Source organism: Ovis canadensis, chromosome 22 (genome assembly GCF_042477335.2).
Source record: "Ovis canadensis isolate MfBH-ARS-UI-01 breed Bighorn chromosome 22, ARS-UI_OviCan_v2, whole genome shotgun sequence".
In the NCBI taxonomy this organism is placed as follows: Eukaryota; Metazoa; Chordata; class Mammalia; order Artiodactyla; family Bovidae; genus Ovis; species Ovis canadensis.
This window is the reverse complement of record NC_091266.1, coordinates 60,746,223-60,766,661: the sequence shown is the minus strand read 5'-3', so window position 1 is coordinate 60,766,661 and position 20,439 is coordinate 60,746,223. Positions and strand designations below refer to the sequence as shown.

General features: G+C 49.0%; 1 protein-coding gene across 2 annotated transcripts in view; it reads left to right on the top strand.

Annotated features, from left to right (window-relative positions):
- Window positions 1–20,439, top strand: part of ADAM12 (ADAM metallopeptidase domain 12) — a 401,034-nt gene that overhangs the window by 340,874 nt on the left and 39,721 nt on the right. For both annotated transcript variants that reach the window (XM_069566850.1, XM_069566851.1), the window contains exons 14-17: window positions 909–1,104; window positions 15,399–15,507; window positions 15,621–15,819; window positions 18,799–18,876. In XM_069566850.1, the coding sequence (XP_069422951.1) occupies window positions 909–1,104; window positions 15,399–15,507; window positions 15,621–15,819; window positions 18,799–18,876 (582 nt within the window). The remainder of the gene's footprint in view (window positions 1–908; window positions 1,105–15,398; window positions 15,508–15,620; window positions 15,820–18,798; window positions 18,877–20,439) is intronic.

Below are 20,439 nucleotides of genomic sequence, written 5' to 3'. Positions count from 1 at the left end.
GAGTCGAAGTCTGAGCTTTTGATTCAGATGTTCCAAGGGTAGAGTTTTATTTCCTTTTAATTAAGCAATTGATCTTGACCTTCTGCTTGCAGGAAACTCCCTCTTAGCCACCCAGGCAGAGTGCACTGTTCCCAAAGTGCATTGTGACATTTTACATTCAGCTTAAAGTATTCTTCACCCCTTTCCTGTGATTAGCTTATGGGGATGTTAAAGAAGCTGGCACCCCCGGCTTGCAGCTGCTGGTGGTGGAAGTCCCTGGAGAGGGGGCTTTGAGGCGGGGCTGGTCACTGGCTCTATAACTTCAGACAAGCCACCCTGAGCCATACGCTCCCCAACATCAAAAAGCTGAGGCACCGTTTGGATGGTTCCTTAACATCCTGTGTGGCCCCTTTGGTTTACTACTTCTTTCCCTGCCCCTGTAAAGTCCTACAGACAGGTTTCCAGCTCTGTGATTTGATAGCAAAGTAAATTTACTGTTGCAAGTATGCCCTTGGGATGATTTTTGTCATCTTGCCCACAAAAGTGAATGCTTTCAGTGTAGATGCATCTTAGGGATCTTGTTCTTAAGATTCGATGGGTCCCTCAGGCAGCACCCCACTCCCCACCTCCTCCAAGGCCCAGGGGCTAGCGACCAGCTTGTCTGCTCACCAGGAAACCTTGATGTTGCAGGAAATTAAAAAGAGCTGCATCTTAGTTGCCCCCACCATCCCACAGTGGAAAGGTGAATCTCACAGCGAAACTCTACTTAATGAGCTCTCCCTTCAGTAAAGGGAACTTCCTTTGAAGTCCGCACCAGTCTACATGAGGCTACACGGGGTAGCCCTGCTCCCATCTGCCCGGAGTGTTACTGGGACCGTGCTTCCCCGTTTCCTGCAGTTATGTGCTTATAACCCGCCCTCTCCTTGCAGCTGAAGCCAGCGGGAACCGCATGTAGGGACCCCAGCAACGCCTGCGACCTCCCAGAGTTCTGCACGGGGGCCAGTCCTCACTGCCCAGCCAACGTGTACCTGCACGACGGGCACCCGTGCCAGGGGGTGGATGGCTACTGCTACAACGGCATCTGCCAGACCCACGAGCAGCAATGCGTCACCCTCTGGGGGCCAGGTACGTGGCCCCCACTAACCTGGGGGCTGAGGCTGCGAAACCTGCCCTCTGTTTCAGTAGCATCCCTCCCTGAGCGCACTGTCGAGAACCTTCCTTCTGTTGGGCTGAAGCGACAGGCTTTGTGGTGGGACCGGGGCCTGTGGGCACAGGGCACACAAAAGTGGGCACTGTCTGGAGCCCACCCTGAGGCACAACAGAATGGTCTGGCCAGAGACATGTGAGTACCTTCCGTGTGCCCATGGGGAGACAGGGCCGAATCAGCCAGGACCGCTGCCCTCAGACGGCTTAACAGGGAGCCGGGCAGACAGGCAGCAGAACATCCCCGCCTGCAGCCCTAATTGTGTGCAAATCCTTATTGGTGCTCGAGTGACAGCCCCAGCTGCTGGCAGAGGGAGCCAGAGAGGACGTTGGTGCAGCTGGTGGGTGGGGGGCAGGGTGCCTGCCTCGGGAAGGCCAGAGCCGAGCTGATGTGTGAATCTGTAATGGGGAATGATGTTCAGAGGGAAGGCCCAGCGTGGGAGGCCTGGACGCCAGAGGAAAAGCTCAGAGACAGGTGTTCAAGGGCCTTGAATGCCTTTTTGTTCTGAAAGCAGAGTGACAGAGGCATGTGTCCCAGAAAAAAAACACCCAGGAAGTGGCCTCTGTGTGGTTGGGTCCCTAAGAGATGGTTCATCACTTCCTGCCCGTGGGCCGCTGGACCTGGGCTTAGCCTGGTTTGCCTAACCTTCCCAGGACAGGACGCCTGAGGTGGAGAAAATGACCACAGCTTTACGGAAGGCAGAAGCTCAGACTCAGAGGCCAGAGGTCATTTCCCAAGGTCACGAGGCTGGGATTGTGACCAAGTCCAGCCGGAGTTCCCACACTAGGCCATCACCCCAAAGAGCCAGGCCTCAAACCCAAGTTCCACAGAAGATCTAGCATCAAACAGATGCTCAGAAGTGAAAGGAGGAAGGCCCCGTGCCCTGTGAGTCTCTGTCCTCTGCTGCCCCGTCTTCCGGGGCCAAAGACCCAGTCCTAGGCAGGGCGGCCCAGAGCAGGGGCTCGTCACCCCGGGGTTGGCCCCTTGTTCTTGCATCCAGGATCTAACAGTGAATCCCACAGTGGGTATTTTCCAAGACCGTGTCCCAACGATCTTGTCTTTCTTCTGCCCCTTCCCATTGGCTGCCGGGTAGCCTTGGTTCTGGCTAGAGGCCCCAGCTGTGGCAAGGCCAGTGTGGTCAGCCAGGCCCAGGCAGGGGGCCAGGCCAGCTCGGGCTCTGTAGGGGAGAGAGAGCCAATGCAGGCCTCTGTCCGACTTTGATGGTCGAGTTTGGGGTTTAGGAGTGATGAGGGCAAGTGACAGTGACTGAACCTCAGAGGTTGGGCTTGAAGTGTGATGTGGAAGCAATGGCCCAAGTATGGAGGACAGAGCGGACATTGCTTAGGACTGAGGGCTCTCATGGAGCCCACTACCACCACCCTGCAACCAAGCCAGGGCTCCTGTGTGCGGGGGACTTTCTGAGGGAGAAGAGAGCGCAGCCCGGGTGCAGCAACAAGGGGTTCGCCGTGCCTCCGTTTATCTCGTTCTCTGGAGAGTTCTCCCAAGGCCTCGGGCTTCGCTGATGAGCTTCCTGTTCAGTCACTAAGTCACGTCCGACTCTTTGCGACCCCATGGACTATAGCCCGCCAGGCTTCCCTGTCCTTCTAGATCTCGTCGAGTTTGCTCAAACTCATGTCCATCGAGTCGGTGATGCCATCCAACCATCTCATCCTTCTCCTCCTGCTCTCAGTCTTCCCCAGCATCAGGGGCTTTTCCAGTGAGTCAGCTGATGAACTTGGGCAGGTAGAAAGAGGAAGTGGTGGTACCTGGAGTCTTAGTGCTTGGGCTTTGGAACCTGACCAGCCCCCAGACCTCCTCCCCAGCTAGACAGGAGGGCCTCCAGGCAAGGTAGGAGTCACAGCTCAAACGCTTCCCCATGGCAAGCGCAGAGGAGACGCTCTGAATGGCTGAGTGACCGGACACCTTTTAGCTGAGTGGGGTCACTTTGGGTCAGCGCTGCTTCCCCAAGCCAAACCTTTGTGGCCCGAAGTGTCCCTAGTGGCCGTCCCTGCCCAGCCTCTCCCCAGACTCCGTAATCTCCCCGTCTTGAGTTACAGGGGACTTAGTTGCAACGTTCCCTTCCAAGGAGCACTCCGTGGCCAGAGCACACAGCACTCAGAGATGTTGGAGTGAAGCGTGGCCTTCGGTGCCCTGCTGACTTAGAGCGTCTGGCCCCGGCTCCAGGGTGAGCTCAGACGGAGCCCCACAGCTTTCTCAGCCCTGCCACTGAGTGACTCAGCTGGCTGCAGGCCTGTGATTCATGGTGACCAAGGCTGGTGTTCATTATCTCATCTGATTAGTCCTTCTTGAGCTGCCTGACCAGGGAGAGAGAGGCAGACAGGCAGACAGACTTGCAGGCGTGACTCACAGGCTGAGCTTCTCCAGAGCAGAAGCGGTAGGGAGTTACCTGCTTGGACCTGCCACGTCCTTGCGAGCAACAGTGGGGCCTGCCGCCCCAGGGTCCGGGCTGGCCCCTTCTCTCCCCTCCCACTCACCCTGGTGATGGAGGGGGCCCTTGCCCAGCAACGGCGGGCTTCCTCTGAGGGGCGTGGCACACAGACTACACATCTCTGACATCAGAAGCGCCCAGTTCCTGAAAATGACCAGCATGGGGACTAGGTTGGGGGAGTCCCCCAGGCGGGTGGCTTCTTGGGACCCATCTCTCTTGACCTTCTTAGTACTTGCAGTCATCACACTGACATCCTCAGGAGCATAGAGAACTTAGTGCCGGAAGCAGCAGTGGCTCCCTGTTGGTTCTTAAAAGGGCCTTCAACCACCTGCTTTGCTAATGAAGGGTGTTCCTTTCCTTATATCAGTGTGATGGCCTAGCTCTCCAGTTCACGGACACTGGGTACGCTTCCTGTGTCTGCTCTCACAGCGGTTTATGACACCACACATTTATCATCTTCTAGTTCCTGGGGTCAGAAGTCCTAATATGAAGATGCCGGCAGGGCAGTGTTACCTTTGGAGACTCTGGGGGAGCATCTGTTTGCTGGCCTTTTCCAACTTTGAGGGGCTGCCGGCGATTCTTGGCTCGTGGCTCCTTCACCCGCCTTCAAAGCCAGCAGAACAGAATCTCCAAATCTCTGTCTCTGTGACTTCCGCTTCTGTGGCCAGATCTCTGTCTCTGACTTAGATCCTCTGCATCCCTCTTACAAGGACCCTTGGGATTATATTCGGCCATCCAGGTTGCGCAGCATCATTTCCCATCTCGATTTCTTAATCACATCCTCAAAGTCCCTTCTGCCAAGTTAGGTCGCATAGTCACAGGGTTCAAGGATTAGGACATAAGGCCCTCTTGGGGGTCCAGAGGCATTGAATGGACCACTTTCTAAAAGGGTGACCTTCAGCAAGTTGCTCAGCCTTCTCGTGCCTTGTGTGAAAATGGGGAGCGTAATACGCCTACCGTGTGGGTACTTGGCTGTCCTCTGCTGTAGCTTGTCTATTTCATGTCTATGAATATATCACATGTATATAGTAGCGTGCAGTCCCTGGGGCTGTGGGGAGGGCCGTGATCTGGTGGGAAAAGAGGAGGGACTCGGGCTCAGCCTGGGGCAGGGTTGGAGGGGGTGGTGGTTAGAGCAGGAAGGAGCCTAAACAAGGTTGCCCTGGAGCAGTCATTGCCAGGGTAGGAGAGGAAGGGATTTCCTGTGTCCGGAACAGCAGGGGCCAAGGTGCATAGGAACAGGGGCCCATCCCAGGGGACCGCAGGCTCTTCTGCTTGCCCAGAGCTTGGACTGTGACTTGGAGAACAGAGAGCCGTGTCTACCACAGCATACGCTCATCTGATAGCTATTCAACCATGTCCTGCTCTTGTGAGTTACCCACCAAGAGCCCTGGTTCTGCCAGAGGGACACATTTCCCACAGCCCCAGTGCACTCTCGCCTGGGACCTGCAGTAGAGTCAGCATGTGACCGTCACAGTTCCCAGGGGCAGAGGTCACTTCCTCAGCCAGGTCCCAGCCAGCTAGATGCAGCAGGCAGAGAGCAGTATATTGCTGTGTTACTGCGGTCGGTATGCATTAACTTTTCATGATTCAGAAGAGGAAAACTTATTGTCAAGGATGCAATGAGTTCAGGATATAGTCTTTCATTTCCCAGCCTGTAGCAAATGCTCTGGGATTGGGACCATGTGTGCTTTGGGGTCACTTTCAACCCCTAGGAAGCCTAGTGACTCAGAAATCTAGGGTACTTGCTCTGCAGCCCCTGCCGCTGGCATCCAAGTAACCTGGCCAGCATCATCTGTTACATTCAGGAAGTCATCAGTTACTCCCCAGATCTGGCTACCCAAACACTGGCCAGTGGAAGCCCTTCCTCCCAACTAACTAATTCCCTTTTGAGAGGGACGTTTCTCAATCCAGCCTTATATTTCAATAAAATAATCCTGCTTCCAAATCTTTCTACAAACAAAATGATAGAAAATTCAAAACATATGCCTGCAACTCCTAACTAGCAAAGTAATAGAGTTTTAGAATACTTTTTGTGAGGGTTGTTCATCTGCTTGCTTTCCTGATGATTATTGTTGACGGTACCCTTGTCGGTTTGGAATTGACATTCTTACCCCCACTGATGCTTCTCCCACAGATCTTGAATCTCAAGACTTTATCAGTTAATGTCAAACATGTAAATGTTACCTGCAGCTCAAATCAGACCTCGTATTTGGCCCTCTGTCCGCTTCAGGCTTAATAGCCACAAAGACTTTCTGTCAATGCGACGTGACCTTAAACATTTCCTTCTGAAATACAGCTGGATATGTTTCTTCAGGCAGAAAATTTACTTTTGCCAATGTTGTTTATCTGAACCACTAGCATGATAACTGAAAACGTTACTTGGAAATTAATCTTGCAGATAACTGTGTGTCTAGAGCCGCAAACAATCTGCATCAAGGAAATCCTGAAATTATCTGAGTTTTATCTATTTTATCACTCACCAGAAAATAGCGTCACCTGATTGATGTGGTGTGAGCTGGTCAGACAATTTTTACGGGCCGGTGCCTTTGCAGTGTTTATCTGCAAGGCTGGTTTATTTTTACTTTTTAAATTTATTTTATTTTTGGCTGTGCTGGATCTTCGTTGTTGTGCAGGCTCTTCCCTAGTTGCTGCGAGCGGGGCGGCTGTGTGGTTGCTGTGCTCGGGTTTCTCATTGTGGGGGCTTCTCTTGTAGCAGAGCGTGGGCTCCAGGGCTCACGGGCTTCAGTATTGTGGCCAGTGTGTCCAGGAACTGTGGTCCCCGGGCTCTAGAGCACAAGCTCAGTGGTTGTGATGCACAGGCTTAGTTGTTCCGTGGCTTGCAGGATCTTCCCAGACCAGGAATGGAACCTGTGGCTCCCGCACTGGCAGGTAAATTCTTTACCACCAGGGAAGCCCAGCAAGGCTGGTTTAAATGAGTTTCTTTATGACAACATACCTAGGATAGTACATTTACAAACATCCACAGCATCAGGCTACAGATGGGAAGAAGAGTGATCTTTGCCAAGAGTCATAGTGTTTAGGAGGCAGGAAAGTCTCTTTTGTGTTCCGTTGTGCAAGAAGGAAATGACAGAATGTATTTGCTGGGGCTCTGTTTCTCCACAGACATAAAGGTCACTGTGGAGAAGAGAAGCAGGGAGGCCTGGGAGAAGGACAAGCAGACTGCGGTCACTTGTGAAGATGCCTTTGTGGACGTTAGCAACAGGGGCAGGGTTGTTAGTGACGGAGGAGGACCCAACGCAACTGAATTGGGGACCTGTATTTTTATAACAGAGTCATTTTAAGGAGATGTTGCTGTTTAGTGGCTAAGTCATATCCGACTCTTTTGCGACCCTATGGACCGTGGTCCACCACCAGGCTCCTCTGTCCAAGGGATTTCCCAGGCAAGAATACTGGAGTGGGTTGCCATTTCCTTCTCCAGGGGATCTTCCCAACCCAGGGATCAAACCCACATTGGCAGGCAGATTCTTTACCCCTGAGCCGCAAGGGAAAACCCTAAAGAAAGATTAGATCACATAAATTGTGGGCTCAATACAAGATGCCATCATCTCTCTTTCAAAAGACATAATGACATTGGAAACTTCCAAATCACAAGTTATATCACTCTGAAGATAAAGCTGGTAATTAAACTCCATCACTTCTTCTAAAATAATAAAATACAGGATGGTGTCAAAAATCCCTCTGAAAGGCTAAATTTCATCTTTTGATAATAGCAGAACATCTAAGTGTTCCATTATTAAAAATTCAAAGGCTGTAAATTGATGCAATATAGTAGTGATAAGAAAACCTGCCACTTTTTTTCATGAGACAGATATGAACTCTCCTGTCTTCATGAAGACAGACATCTTTACGTGCAGCAACTTTGAAGTCAGATCTGTACCTTTATAACATCTTTCTAGCAGATAGAAGTCATTTACATATGGTAAATTATTGACCCTTCTGTCTCTAAGATAAGCGCTGGCTGGCTGGTTCCACACTCTTGACTGTCCTTCCTGGTGTCTGTAGGTCCCGATGGTCAGGGTGCTCAGGAAGCTGTTCTTGGTCTGCACCTTCCAGTCTGTTTCTTTTAATGCTGCTTTTCTCAATTGTAGGAGCTGTGTCTGCTCCCAAGATCAGCGTGGAGCCCCCTTTCTGGTTTCCTTGCTTATAGAATTTTTTTTAATGTGTCTAAATGTTGAGGAAATGACAGTTTTCCTTTCCAGGAAGTAAAATGTCTTTTTGTGACTTTATATCTTCTTTCCTCTTAAGTGAAAAGGATGAAAGTGGAAATCACTCAGTCGTGTCTGACTCTGTGACCCTGTGGACTATACAGTCCATGTGTTTCTCCAGGCCAGAATACTGGAGTTGGGAAGCCTTTCCCTTCTCCAGGGGATTTTCCCAGCCCAGGCATCGAACCCAGGTCTCCTGCATTGCAGGCAGATTCTTTACCAACTGAGCTATGAGGAAAGCCAGAATGGTAATACTTCATTCGATGTAAATGAATAAGTGAAGACCCAGACAAGGCAGACCAGAAAACTGTGTTTATTTACCCAAGATACTTTGTTTTGTGGGAACCACAACTGACTTCCTACAGGCAGGTAGGTAGAGACAGGATGTGCTTTCCCTGAATTGCATTCCCTCTGGTTTTCACTCATTCATTCTTGGGACACACCTGCTCTGTGCGGGCCCGAGGCACCTTTTCAGTCTACAGGGGGGTTTACGGTGAGACCACTGCCTCCAAACATTACAAGAGGCAAATGTGATGGATGGAAGGTGAGGACAGCCTTCCAGGGTGAATGAGAGCAGGGGGTCCCCAGGCTCAAGGGAGAGTGGTAATGGGGGAGACCCTGAAGGACACGGCCAACGGTCCAGGAGCAAAGCAGCTCAGGCCCCTCATCCAGCCAGCTCCAGCAGTCAGGTTCCAAGGAAGATGCAGATGTACTGGCTTTGGTCCTGTATCCATCCCTGACCTACACTTATTACTGGTGACATGGAGCAGTCTCAGGGGCCAGACTTGAATCTCATGCCCATCCTTTTGGCATTGATTGGGAAAGTTAGCCCCACTTGAACCATAAAAAGTGGATTTTCCATAAGAAAAGGGGTTTGCGTTCCTACAAAAAGGGATATGAGAGAGGTATTAGACCAAACAAACAATTGCAGAAGTCTCGTTTTCTGTAAGTCGTTTTCACAGATCTCCATGGTTGCTCCAAACCAGTGGAGGAAACCGCTCCCCACCACACAAGAGGTGGGACTGAGCAGTTCCCACCTCTAGCTGGGGGCATGCTGGCCTCAGGAGGTGGCCCCAAACTTTGTGTGACACTGTCCTACAGCCTGAGATGGGAGGTGAAACCGCAATAGAGTATGCTGTGATCTGGATCAAGTCTCAGCTGCTTAGATACTTTTTCATTTAAGTTTCATTTATTAAACTCTTTCATCTTTATTTTCTTTTTGAGCTTTTTATTTTGTGTTGGGGTGCATCCGACTAACAATGTTGTGATCACTTCATGTGAACAGCTAGGGGGTTCAGACACACATACACAGGGGTCCATTTCCCCCAGACCCCCCCTCCCCTCCAGGGCTGCCTCGTAACACTGAGTTAGAGCTTCTGTCCTATACAGTAGGTCCTTGTTGGTTATCCGTTTTAAATACAGCAGTGTGTACACGCCCACCCCAAACTCCCTAGCTGTCCTTGCCCTTGGCAACCATCATCTCGTTCTCCTGAGTTTGTGAGTCTCTTTCTGGTTTGCCAGTAAGTTCATTTGTATCATTTCTTTTTAGATTCCACATGGAAGGGATGTCACATGATATTTCTCCTTCTCTGTAAACCCCCTTGTCTTTAAACATCCATGTTTCTCAGGCAAGGCTTCTCATCCCAACGTGGAGACTTCAGGGTAAGAAGTGTTAGTCACCTGGATGGAACCAGCGTGGTAAATAGTGTTCTGCCCCACCCTCCTCTGACCTCTGTCACTCCCCTCCCCCCATCCCCCGCTCCATTGAAACAGCAGCAGTTTCAGAGTATTGATGAGATAAAAGTTGAATATTTTCAATCCCTAAATGCTTGAGGATGCTGATGCAAAAGTTCTTGTCCATCAAGTTTGACCAAGAATTACCCATCAGAGTGTCCTTGCCCTTAATCCTCCAGATGAAAAACTTGGAGGATATGACCAAGGATCAGGTGTGCATTCTGGTCTCTGACTTCACAGAGAGATCGCTCTATCCCCAGGTGTCTGTAGCCAATGAAATCATGACCGGCTACGCATCCAGACTGAGCTTCCTTTGGCACGGTGTGGCCGACAGCGTCAGTGCTGGGCCCGCCGATGGCGCGCCTGCCGATGCGTCAGCAGCGAGGCGTCTCGTCTCCTGCTCCCTTGAGTTCTGGAGAAGAGCTGAGATGAGAAAACCTCCTGGAAATGGACAGCGACTGGATTCTTGCAAGAGCCAAAAAATTAACCTTTGGAAGTCTGCGTTGTTGGAGCCACTGGGCAATTTCATCCCAGAGCGGAATAGACTTTACAGGTCAAACCCCACCCGCCTTTGTTTCTTTGGTTTTGGCCGTGCTGGGTCTTCGTTTTTGTGCAGGCTTTTCTGGAGTTGCTGTGCTCGGGCTTCTCATTGTGGTGGCTTCTCTCATAGCCGAGCGTGGGCTCCAGGGCACACGGGCTTCAGTATGCCGGCAAGTGCGCTCGGGAATTGTGGGCCCCGGGCTCTAGAGCACAAGCTCAGGGGTTGTGATGCACGGACTTAGTTGTTCCATGGCACACAGGATCTTCCCGGACCAGGAATGGCTTCTACTGCCTGCCATGTCCAGCACAATACCTGACAGTGGGGTGTCCAACAAATGGCATGTTGGGGATCCAAAGTGTCCCCATTCATTTAAACTGTGTCTGTTGGTTTAAGGGCAAGGAAAGGAATTCCAAGGGAAGATGCTCTGTGTTCCCAGGGTTCAATGGAATGAAAGGAAATCAAACTCAAGTGTCTTTGCTTGAGGCAGCAACCTGTGTGCTGATATGAGCTTCTGGAGGAGCAGCCCAGGCTGGCTGGGGCAGCGCCCAGAAAGAGCACAGGACTCGGGGCAGCGGGAACCCCACTCGCCGAAACAAGAGAAGAGGAGTTGGGTGGAGGGAAGCTGAGATCCCTGTGCTGTGCTCAGTCATGTCTGACTCTTTGCAGCCCCATGGACTGTAGCCCGCCAGGCTCCTCTGTCCATGGGATTCTCCAGGCAAGAGTACTGGAGTGAGTTGCCATTTCCTCCTCCAGGGATCTTCCCGGCCCAGGGGTCCAGTCTGCATCTCCTGCACCGCTTGCTTTGCAGGCCGATTCTTGACCACCGAGCCATCCTGGTATCGACTTTAAAAATGCTCCCAACCTAGAAGTTGAGAACTATGCTTTATTCACTGGGAATTTTTAGGACTTTCAAGCCTGGGAGGCAGCATCTCAAGTAACCCTGAGAAAACTGCTCTGAGGAGGTGAGGAGGGGCATCCGGGTTATACCGAAGATTTTCAACCAAGGGCAGGTAGTCTGAGCATCACAAGATCATTGCTACTTGAAGGAAAGCCAGAATCTCAAGTGGAGGGATTTCGTGCTCTTCTATGTACGGGAACATGTAAGAGGACGGGCTCGCTGAAATCATTCCTTGGATATGCACCTCAGCTGTCTGGGGAGGATGAGATGGTTGGATGGCATCACTGACTCAATGGACATGAGTTTGAGTAAGCTCCGGGAGTTGGTAATGGACAGGGAAGCCTGGCGTGCTATAGTCCACGAGGTCACAAAGAGTCAGACACAAATGAGCGACTGACCTCAACTATCTGGGGCCAGCATCCTGTATTTTTACATCCTGAGTGTCCTTAGGGCTCAGCAGCTCACCATGAGCAGCAGGTGCAGTTACTGATGACTGGGACATCCTTTGTTTACTGACATGGTAAGAAATGTTCCATTTCTCACTGAGCTATGACTGTACCTTTATTTAACATGCAAAGTATGTACAAAACCTCCCAAAATTTCCATCAAGGAGATTCTCTTTCTTCCCTCTTGTTTCCGAAGATGGGGCCAGGAGTTACTCACCCAATCATTCAACTCTCTCCACTGGCTTCCTGTGATGTGCTAGACCCTGGGGATGACCCTCTGGGAAGGAAACAGGCGTGAAGCCCCTACCGACACCATCCTGAACTGTTTTTTGCAACGTTACAAATGTAGGGAGGGTTGCAAACGAGGTCAGCTCCAAGGACCTCGCCTCCCTTCACGTGCTCTGCCGTCCTTAACGTCCGGTGTCAAGCCATCTTCTTCGCCATGACTGGTGGCTGTCCTCAGTACAAACAGGCTTACTGAGAGCCTGGGGGTCTCACTGAACCTTCAGGGCAGGTGATGTCCCTGTCCTCATTGAACAAAGGGAACAGCGTCTCAGGAGTTCCCCGTGACGTGACCGGGGTCTCCCGGTTTGTAGGGTTGACACCCATTTTCCAGCTCTGCAGCACAACCACTGACTGCAGAGATCAGACATGAAGAGGCCTTCCCGAAGAAATCAAGACTTGTTGTTTTCTTAGATCTCGTGAATGCACAAATATAAAACACAGTTTTCCCCAAAGATCAGTCATCAGAAAGGATGGTTTACTTACTGAACTCTTTTTAAAAATATTTATCGTATTGAAGTATAGTTGATTCACGGTCTCGTGTTAATCTCTGCTGTGCAGCGAAGCGATTGTACGTCTATCGACATTCTTTTCATCTTCTTTTGCATCATGATTTATGACAAGATATCAAATACAGTTCCCCGTGCTATACAGTAGGACCTGTTTTTTAATCCATTCTATCTGTAATCGTTGGCATAGGCTAATCCCAGACTCCCAATCCATCCCTCCCCCGCCACACTCCTCCCCGCCGGGTGATCACAAGTCTGTTCTCTCTGCCTGTGAGTCTGTTCCTCTTTCAAAGGGAAGTTCATTTGTGGCATATTTTAGACGTCACACGTAAGTGGCGTCACATGGTATTTGCCTTTCTCTTTCTGACTTCATTTAGAATGATCATCTCTGGGGCCCACCCACGTTGTTGCAAGTGGCATGACTTCATTCTTTCTTCTGGCTGAGTACTCCTGACCTCTTAATCTCTCAGTCATATCTTGAATCTCACAGTCCAGCTGGGCATCTACGTTGGGTATGGGTGTCATGAATCATTGCTGGTTAGGAGGTTCATTGAGGTCAACTGACAACACAGGTTTAAGAAAAGACAAGCCCACATTTATCACGTGTTTAATTACTATTCCCAAGATGTGACTTCCTGCTTCTACTTTTTTTATTCTGGTAAAGGAACTTTTAAAAGCAACAGAATGGATAATTAGGTGGTGGAGAGCCTAAATACACACCCACTGAGCAAACGGAAAAAGTAAAATCGGAAGACTCACTGTTGGGTGAGTGGTCACTTGTGCCTAAAAATAAGATTTCCCGTGACAGAAACACAACAGAATAGAATGGATCAGCATCAAAATAAACTGCAAATGAAAGGGATGTGCTGTGGGAAACAGAAAGACTTTTTAAACCATTTTATGGAGCTTTGATTGACATAGAAAAAGCTGTGCGTATTTAGTGTGTACACCTCGATGAGTTTGGAGAGAAGCATACACTTTTGAAATCATGCCCACAATCCATGCCGTAAACATATCCATCACCTCTAAACTATTCCTCCCACCTTCTAAATTTACTTTTATGTGTATATGTGTATGTGATGAGAACACTGAACAGATAAGATTTACCCTCTTAGAAAAATTTTAAATAAACAATACAGTATTGGTAACTAGAGTTACTATGCTGCACAGTCAGCCTCTAGAATGAATTTATTTTGTGTAACTGAAACTTTGTACGCTTGGACTAATAATACCCACCTCTTGCCTGCTCCCTGCAGCCCCTGGCAATGACCTTTTTACCCTCTATGTCTACGGTTTCAACTTTGTTAGATTCTGTGATCAAGTAGTATTTGTCTTCCTGTATCTGGCTTATTTCCCTCAGCATAATGTCCTCCAGGTTCATCCATATTGTCACAAATGGCAGAGTTTCCTTCTTTTTAAAGCCTGAGTAGTATTCACTTATTATATATATATATTCGGGGTTTCCCCAGTGGCTCAGTGGTAAAGAATCTGACTGCAATGCAGGAGCCACAGGAGACACAGGTTCAATCCCTGGGTGAGGAAGATCCCCTGGAGAACGGAATGACTACCCACTCCATCCAGTATTCTTGCCTGGAAAATTCCATGGAGAGAGGAGTCTGGCGGGCTACAGTCCATGGGGTCGCAAAGAGTCAGACATGACTGAGTGACTAATTTGTGTCCAGTTTAGGTAAATCCCTTTGGGAGGCCTCTCTCTAATTTCCTCCCCCCGCCCAGAAAACGGAGAATGGGAAAATGAGAGGTCCGGGATGGGGTGGCTCAGTGCAGAGATCACCTGCTGAACCCATGACTGGTCTCAGCTGCTACACGGGCTTTGTTTCATTTGTCTGCCTGTTTGTTTGTTGTTTGTTTTAATGGGATGCTGAATATGTCTGATGAGGAATCAGGTTGAAGAAAGATGGACTTTTTAGTAATAAGAACAGCATCTGATCCCTGGGAGAAGGGGAGCATTGCCCGTCACGACATGGTCATCTTGGAAGGTGATGGAGCCTCCCCAGAGCAGGATAGAGAGAAGGGCAAGAGGCAAAACTGGGCTCTGGGAAGTTTGCATCCTGGCAGACGTGAGAGGAAGTGCCCAGATAGGACACCCATATGGAAAGGAAGGCAGGCCCAGGACACAGCACAGGGCTCACTCTGAAGGACAGGGAACGTTTGTCTGAATTTCTCACGTAGTCCTCAGCAGATGCTACCATGCAGAGCGTTCTAGAGCCCTACGGAGCTCCAGCAACGCAAACCCCAGGTACATGTTCTCGTTTTCCTTGGCCGGAAGATGTGCTAAAAAGGACCATTTCCTGAGCTCTGGCTCCCACATCCCCCTCCGCTGGGCACTGTCCTGCTGTGTGAAAGGACTGGGAGGCTTTACGTCTCATGCCCTCTGAGGGCAGTCTCTGCCTGACCAACATAGGCATTCATCGAAGCCGGTGCTTGCTCTGACAGGGAGCTTTGTGAGGCTGCAAATGGGGCATGCGATCCCTGCCTTGCACATTCTCTCTCTTACTGTCTGCCTCTCTCATTGCTCCTTCTCATTAGTCATCATTATTCTGTGGAGTCTGCTTTAGCTTGCGTTTTTTGGCCGAGTTGTGTGGGAGTTGTTCAAGAAATCAAGCCTCCCTGCTTGACCGCAGCCAGCCAGTCAGCATCTTGGTGTGGGGTCGGGTCTGGTCCCAGAGCCGGACCTCACCTCCTGAGAGGTTGCATATGTCATGGGCCTGCAGAGCAGCCCTCCAGAAGAAGGAGCGATGGAACGCAAGCTCTGCTGTGAGCTAAGCGGGCTCAGGCATCAGCCAAGATGCCAGGTGAGACTTCTCAGGACACTGGAGCCCATTTCCCTTTATAAAGTCAGGCGGTGGTTTCGTTTACCAAGTCGTGTGCCACCCTTGCGACCCCATGGACTGTAACCTGCCGGGCTCCTCTGGCCATGGGATTTCCCAGGCAAGAATACTGGAGTGGGTTGCCATTTCCTCCTTCAGGGGGATCTTCCTAACCCAGGGATCAAACCCAAGCCTCCTGGTCTGCAGGCAGATTCTTTACCGACTGAGCCACCAGTGCTGTTCAAAGAAGACTATCCCAAAAACTTGCAGGAGGTGAGAGTGCTGCTTTGCTTCTGTTTCAGGTGCTAAACCTGCCCCCGGGATCTGCTTTGAGAGAGTCAACTCCGCAGGTGACCCTTACGGCAACTGCGGCAAAGATTCCAAGAGCTCCTTTGCCAAGTGCGCGATGAGGTACAAGGGAAGGGTCTGTGTCCTGACTACACCATGCCTTTGAACTTCCCAGATCACTTAGGGCTGCTTCCACATTTTCCCTCTTTGAGGACTGTCTGTTCTTGCCTTTCCAGAGACGCTAAGTGTGGAAAAATCCAGTGTCAAGGAGGTGCCAGCCGACCAGTCATTGGTACCAATGCTGTTTCCATAGAAACGAATATCCCACTGCAGGAAGGAGGCCGGATTCTGTGCCGTGGGACCCACGTGTATTTGGGTGATGACTTGCCGGACCCGGGGCTCGTGCTTGCCGGCACAAAGTGCGCAGATGGAAAAGTAAGCCCCAAGTGCTCCCTTGCGTCACAAATGTGAGTCTGGAAGGACCCACTGGGAAACGTCCTGTTTGAGACCTGAGTTACAGGGATGGTTTGTTTTTCAAAAGCCACTTCTCAGAATGCTGCCTCCGAAATCCAGTTCTTTGCACCTACAAGGAAAAGAATAAATAAGCAAATCCTAGCTCTTCGGCTGACCGTTGAGATGCAGATTTGGGGAAATCGAGCTTGTTTTCTCAGCCCTTCAGTGTTAAGAAGTATTTTCTACACTCTGGGTGTTATGCGAGTTTCTAGCCAGGAAATTACTCTGGAAGGAAACACAGCAGTGTATTATATTGTTCTTGGAAATGTGGTTTGGGTTTTTGGCACAGTAGGGACTTGTTCTCACCTGGACAGAATGGGAAGTCATATGTAGTTTCAGAGACCCCCACAGAGGGACAGGAGAGGGGAGGAGATGGGATAAGCTTAAAGCCAAAGGAGGTTTTTTGGAGACAAGGGGGAAAGGTAGACTGAGATATTTGGGGAGGGAGGTTAGGAATGAAGTCCACAATGATTAAAAAAAAAATTGAGATTTTCACATTCTGCAACATTGATTTTTTTTTTTCCCACTAAACTTTCTCATCAGACTGAATGATCTCAAGTTAATAATTAACATTTTAGGAAGGAAGATGCTTTGATTAGGGCCCCATTTTCAAAATGAATATGAAACCATTACTAACCAGAGGTCACAGAGCAGAAAGGAAAGGTGCTTAGCCAGCTCCTGCAGCTGGGTCCCCAGGGCAGGAGTCCCCTCCTCCCCACCCCACCCCCTTCCTTCACATGCCGTCAATGCTTTATCCTTAAGGAAACAGGATGATATGCGAAACACATTATACATTCTGGATATCTCCTTAATCACACACATTCATTTATATTCAAGTCTTGACATTAGAATGACACCATTTAAACGGTGATTTGAACAGCCAAGGCCAGGTGCATCTGAACACTGAAATTCCAAGGACTCAATTTATCAGTGAGCTTTTCACTTCATGTGCAAAATTAAATGTGCTTTGATCTCCTTCCTGCAGAGCCCCGGTTCTTTGAAAGCCATCTTTGCGCCTGGCCCGTGGGTTGGGGGGAGGGCAGCACCCATCCGCTGTGATTCTGACTGGGGTCCTGTTGTGCTCATTGCAACCCCAAACAGTTTCTTTCATCAGCAGGAATGTGCCAGTCCCCTTGGCCAAGACCCCACCAGCCCTGACAGCCGCTTCGACCAGTACTTCTTTTGCAGGGCATTCATCTTGCCTTAGATAAGCTGCTGGGGTCAGATGGTCAATGTCTCATAGGAAGGTCCTGCTGCTGCTGCTAAGTCACTTCAGTCGTGTCCGACTCTGTGCGACCCCATAGACGGTAGCCCACCAGGCTCCCCCGTCCCTGGGATTCTCCAGGCAAGAACACTGGAATGGGTTGCCATTTCCTTCTCCAATGCATGAAAGTGAAAAGTGAAAGTGAAGTTGCTCAGTCGTGTCTGACTCTTTGCAACCCCATGGACTGCAGCCTACCAGGCTCCTCCGCCCATGGGATTTCCCAGGCAAGAGTACTGGAGTGGGGTGCCATTGCCTTCTCCGTAGGAAGGTCCTACTTGATTAAAAATGCTTCTGTAATCTAAAAATTCAACTGTTCTTCCTTTGACTCCACCAATTTGTAACATTCTATAGGAGATAAAGAGCCTGATCCCATGAGTCTGGAGTATATTATGCACCTTTGAAATGAGACTAAATTCTTTCAACCAACCCAGTATCATTTAGCAAATTACTGCCTCTGCAGAGGCTTGATAAATACAAGGCAAGCATCTGTTCTCCGCTGTTGAGCATTTCTGTTGATGGTTTATGTCATCAACGATAATGCTTGTCAGTCAGCATTTGGGGAAAGTTCCCATATTTTACTATTTCCCTTGTTAGATTCTCGGATCCTGGGTTCCTGGAGTCTTTGAGTCTCTGTTGCCACCGGTGAAGGACTAGGCTGTTCTGTTCTCTCCTATATCTTTTAATAGTAGAGAAAAAAATGGGGGCAAAAATGCTGAAATATGTAGATGTTATTGCAAGCTCCACACAAAAGTCATGAGGAAATCAGTTACCATAATTTCAGAGTTGCCCAAAACCATATAACATGCCATGAAGATACAAGACTCCCATAGTGTCCACACTGATGTGAGACTTGGAATGGGCTGAATTTGGAGGTGGACGTCAGAACCTATGTCCAAAGCAGGGAGCACCATCATGCCATGTGCGTTCACTGAAAGATGGTCTTCCTGGAGTTTTTCTTTGCCTTTTCTTTTTCTTTTTTTTTTAACTTTTTATTTTTACTTTATTGTACTTTATAATACTGTATTGGTTTTGCCTTTTCTTGTTTTTTCATTTTTCTTGGAGTGTAGTGGAGTTACAATGTTGGGTTAGTTTCAGATGTATAGCAAAGTGAATCAGTTACACATATACGTATATCCACCCTTTTTTTAGATTCTTTTCCCATATAGGTCATGACAGAGTATTGAGTAGAGTTCCCTGTGCTAGATACACATAGTAGGTCCTTATTGTTATTTCTTTTATATATAGCAGTGTATAATGTCAGACCCAGGCTCCCAGCTGTCACTCCCCCCCAACCCTTACCTGCTGGTAACCAGAAGTTTGTTTTCTACATCTGTGACCCTTATTTCTGTTTGGTAGGTAAATTCATCTGTACCTTTTTTTTTTTTTAGTTTCCACATATAAGTGATACCGCATGATATTTGTCTTTCCCTGGCTGATTCACTCAGTGTGACAATTTCTGGGTCCATCGTTGCTGCTGCAAATGGCATTGTCTCATTCTTTCTCGTGGCTGAGTAGCGCTCCATTGTGCATATGCAGCACATTTTCTTTTCCCGTTCCTCTATTCTTTAATTCACAGACGCGCGTGTGTGTGTTTGTAGATGGACATAGATATTTACTGTGCCTCCCTCCTTCTCCAGATCTGCCTGAATCGTCGGTGTCAGAATGTCAGTGTCTTTGGTGTGCACGAGTGTGCGGTGCAGTGCCACGGCAGGGGGGTAAGTTGGTGAACTGCCTTCATGTAGCTAGCCCATAATTAAGTTCAGCACTGAATCATTCCTTTGTAAAGGATTTTTGCCATCCATCACTTTGTAAAAATATAGCTGTGTCTCCTCAGTATTTTCTTCTGAAGACATTCATTTTCTTTGACCTTTACATGGCATAAGAAATGGGATTTTTATTTAACAAAGAAAATCAGATTGCATGGTAATTATCTTTTAAATTGACATTCTGGATTTTTTTTTGAAAGGACTTTGTCATCTTCAAAGTAATTTTAACACTAACCTTCCTTTATGAAGAGTTTTTCATTAGCGTTGCAAACGGAGCTGTCTCTCTCACAACCAACATTCAGAATATGTGTCTGAACTGAAATATTTCCAAAAGCAATTAAAACAAAGAAGACAGCACATACTGACCACATGTTCTTGAAATCACATACAGTGGGTTTCAACTAAAGAGGGCTGTTGTTTCAGTTCAGAGGATTTGGGGGAGGGGAGGATTCTAATTGTTCAAAACCTAATTTATTTTTCCTGATGGGCTTAATTATTTCCAATGGAATCATATTAATCTTGATTAGCTATGCCAGTGGTTCATTTGTTTTTCTGAAGCCTTTTCTGCAGAAGTGGTGCTCCAAATTCTATTTTTAAAGCTTGCAGACACTTGCTGATGATTCTAACACAGAATTATGGAGGTTTGCATAAGATTACTTTTGTGCTGTAACCATGAGGGACTGCAGCGTCACCTCAGATGGGTCTGTTGGTGGTGAGCGTAGCTGACTGTCAGTATAAAATGCAGGCTTTTCATGTCTTCATTGGATCGTGGACTTCTTCCTAATGGCTGGAAGGAACGATCGAGTGCAGCCTCATTATCTGACTGATAATGAGTCCAGACCCACGTGGGGGTAGTAACACTTCCAAGGTTGGGTGGCCAGTTAGTAGCAATGCTGGATCAGGGACCCTGGACTCCTGACCCTCCAACATCCCTGGCGTCCCATCCACACATTGGAGAGGAAAGGCCCACATTGCTTGGGGGCTGAGCAGCTGCCGTGACTTGGGAACAAGTAACAGCTAGACCCCTACCCTTTCCTTAGCAAGGCCAGGCTCACCAGCAGCCCCTCTGGGGTGGGGGGTGGCAGTTGTCAGGGCTATAATCTCTCTGCCACAAGCCGTCCAGAGGGCCCCTGACTGTGGTTCACAGCAGGAGATAGTGCCTGAATCCCAGGGGTGGTGCCCCAGCCACAGGATCTCTGGGGAAACAGCAGGACATTCAGATTTCAGGCAGCCTGGGCGGTGCTGCCGCTGCTGCTGCTAAGTCACTTCAGTCGTGTCCGACTCTGTGTGACCCCATAGATGACAGCCCACCAGGCTCCCCCATCCCTGGGATTCTCCAGACAAGCTAGTGACAGTTAATTCTGCTTCATGTGAGCTTCATAGAAACGTACTTTCTCACTTATCAGGGTTTCCTGACTGCTGGAAGTATCTGGGTTTGTTCATGTTGACTATGGTTGATTCATCACAACCTGGGAAACATCACAAATGAGATATACACCCCAAACATTTAAT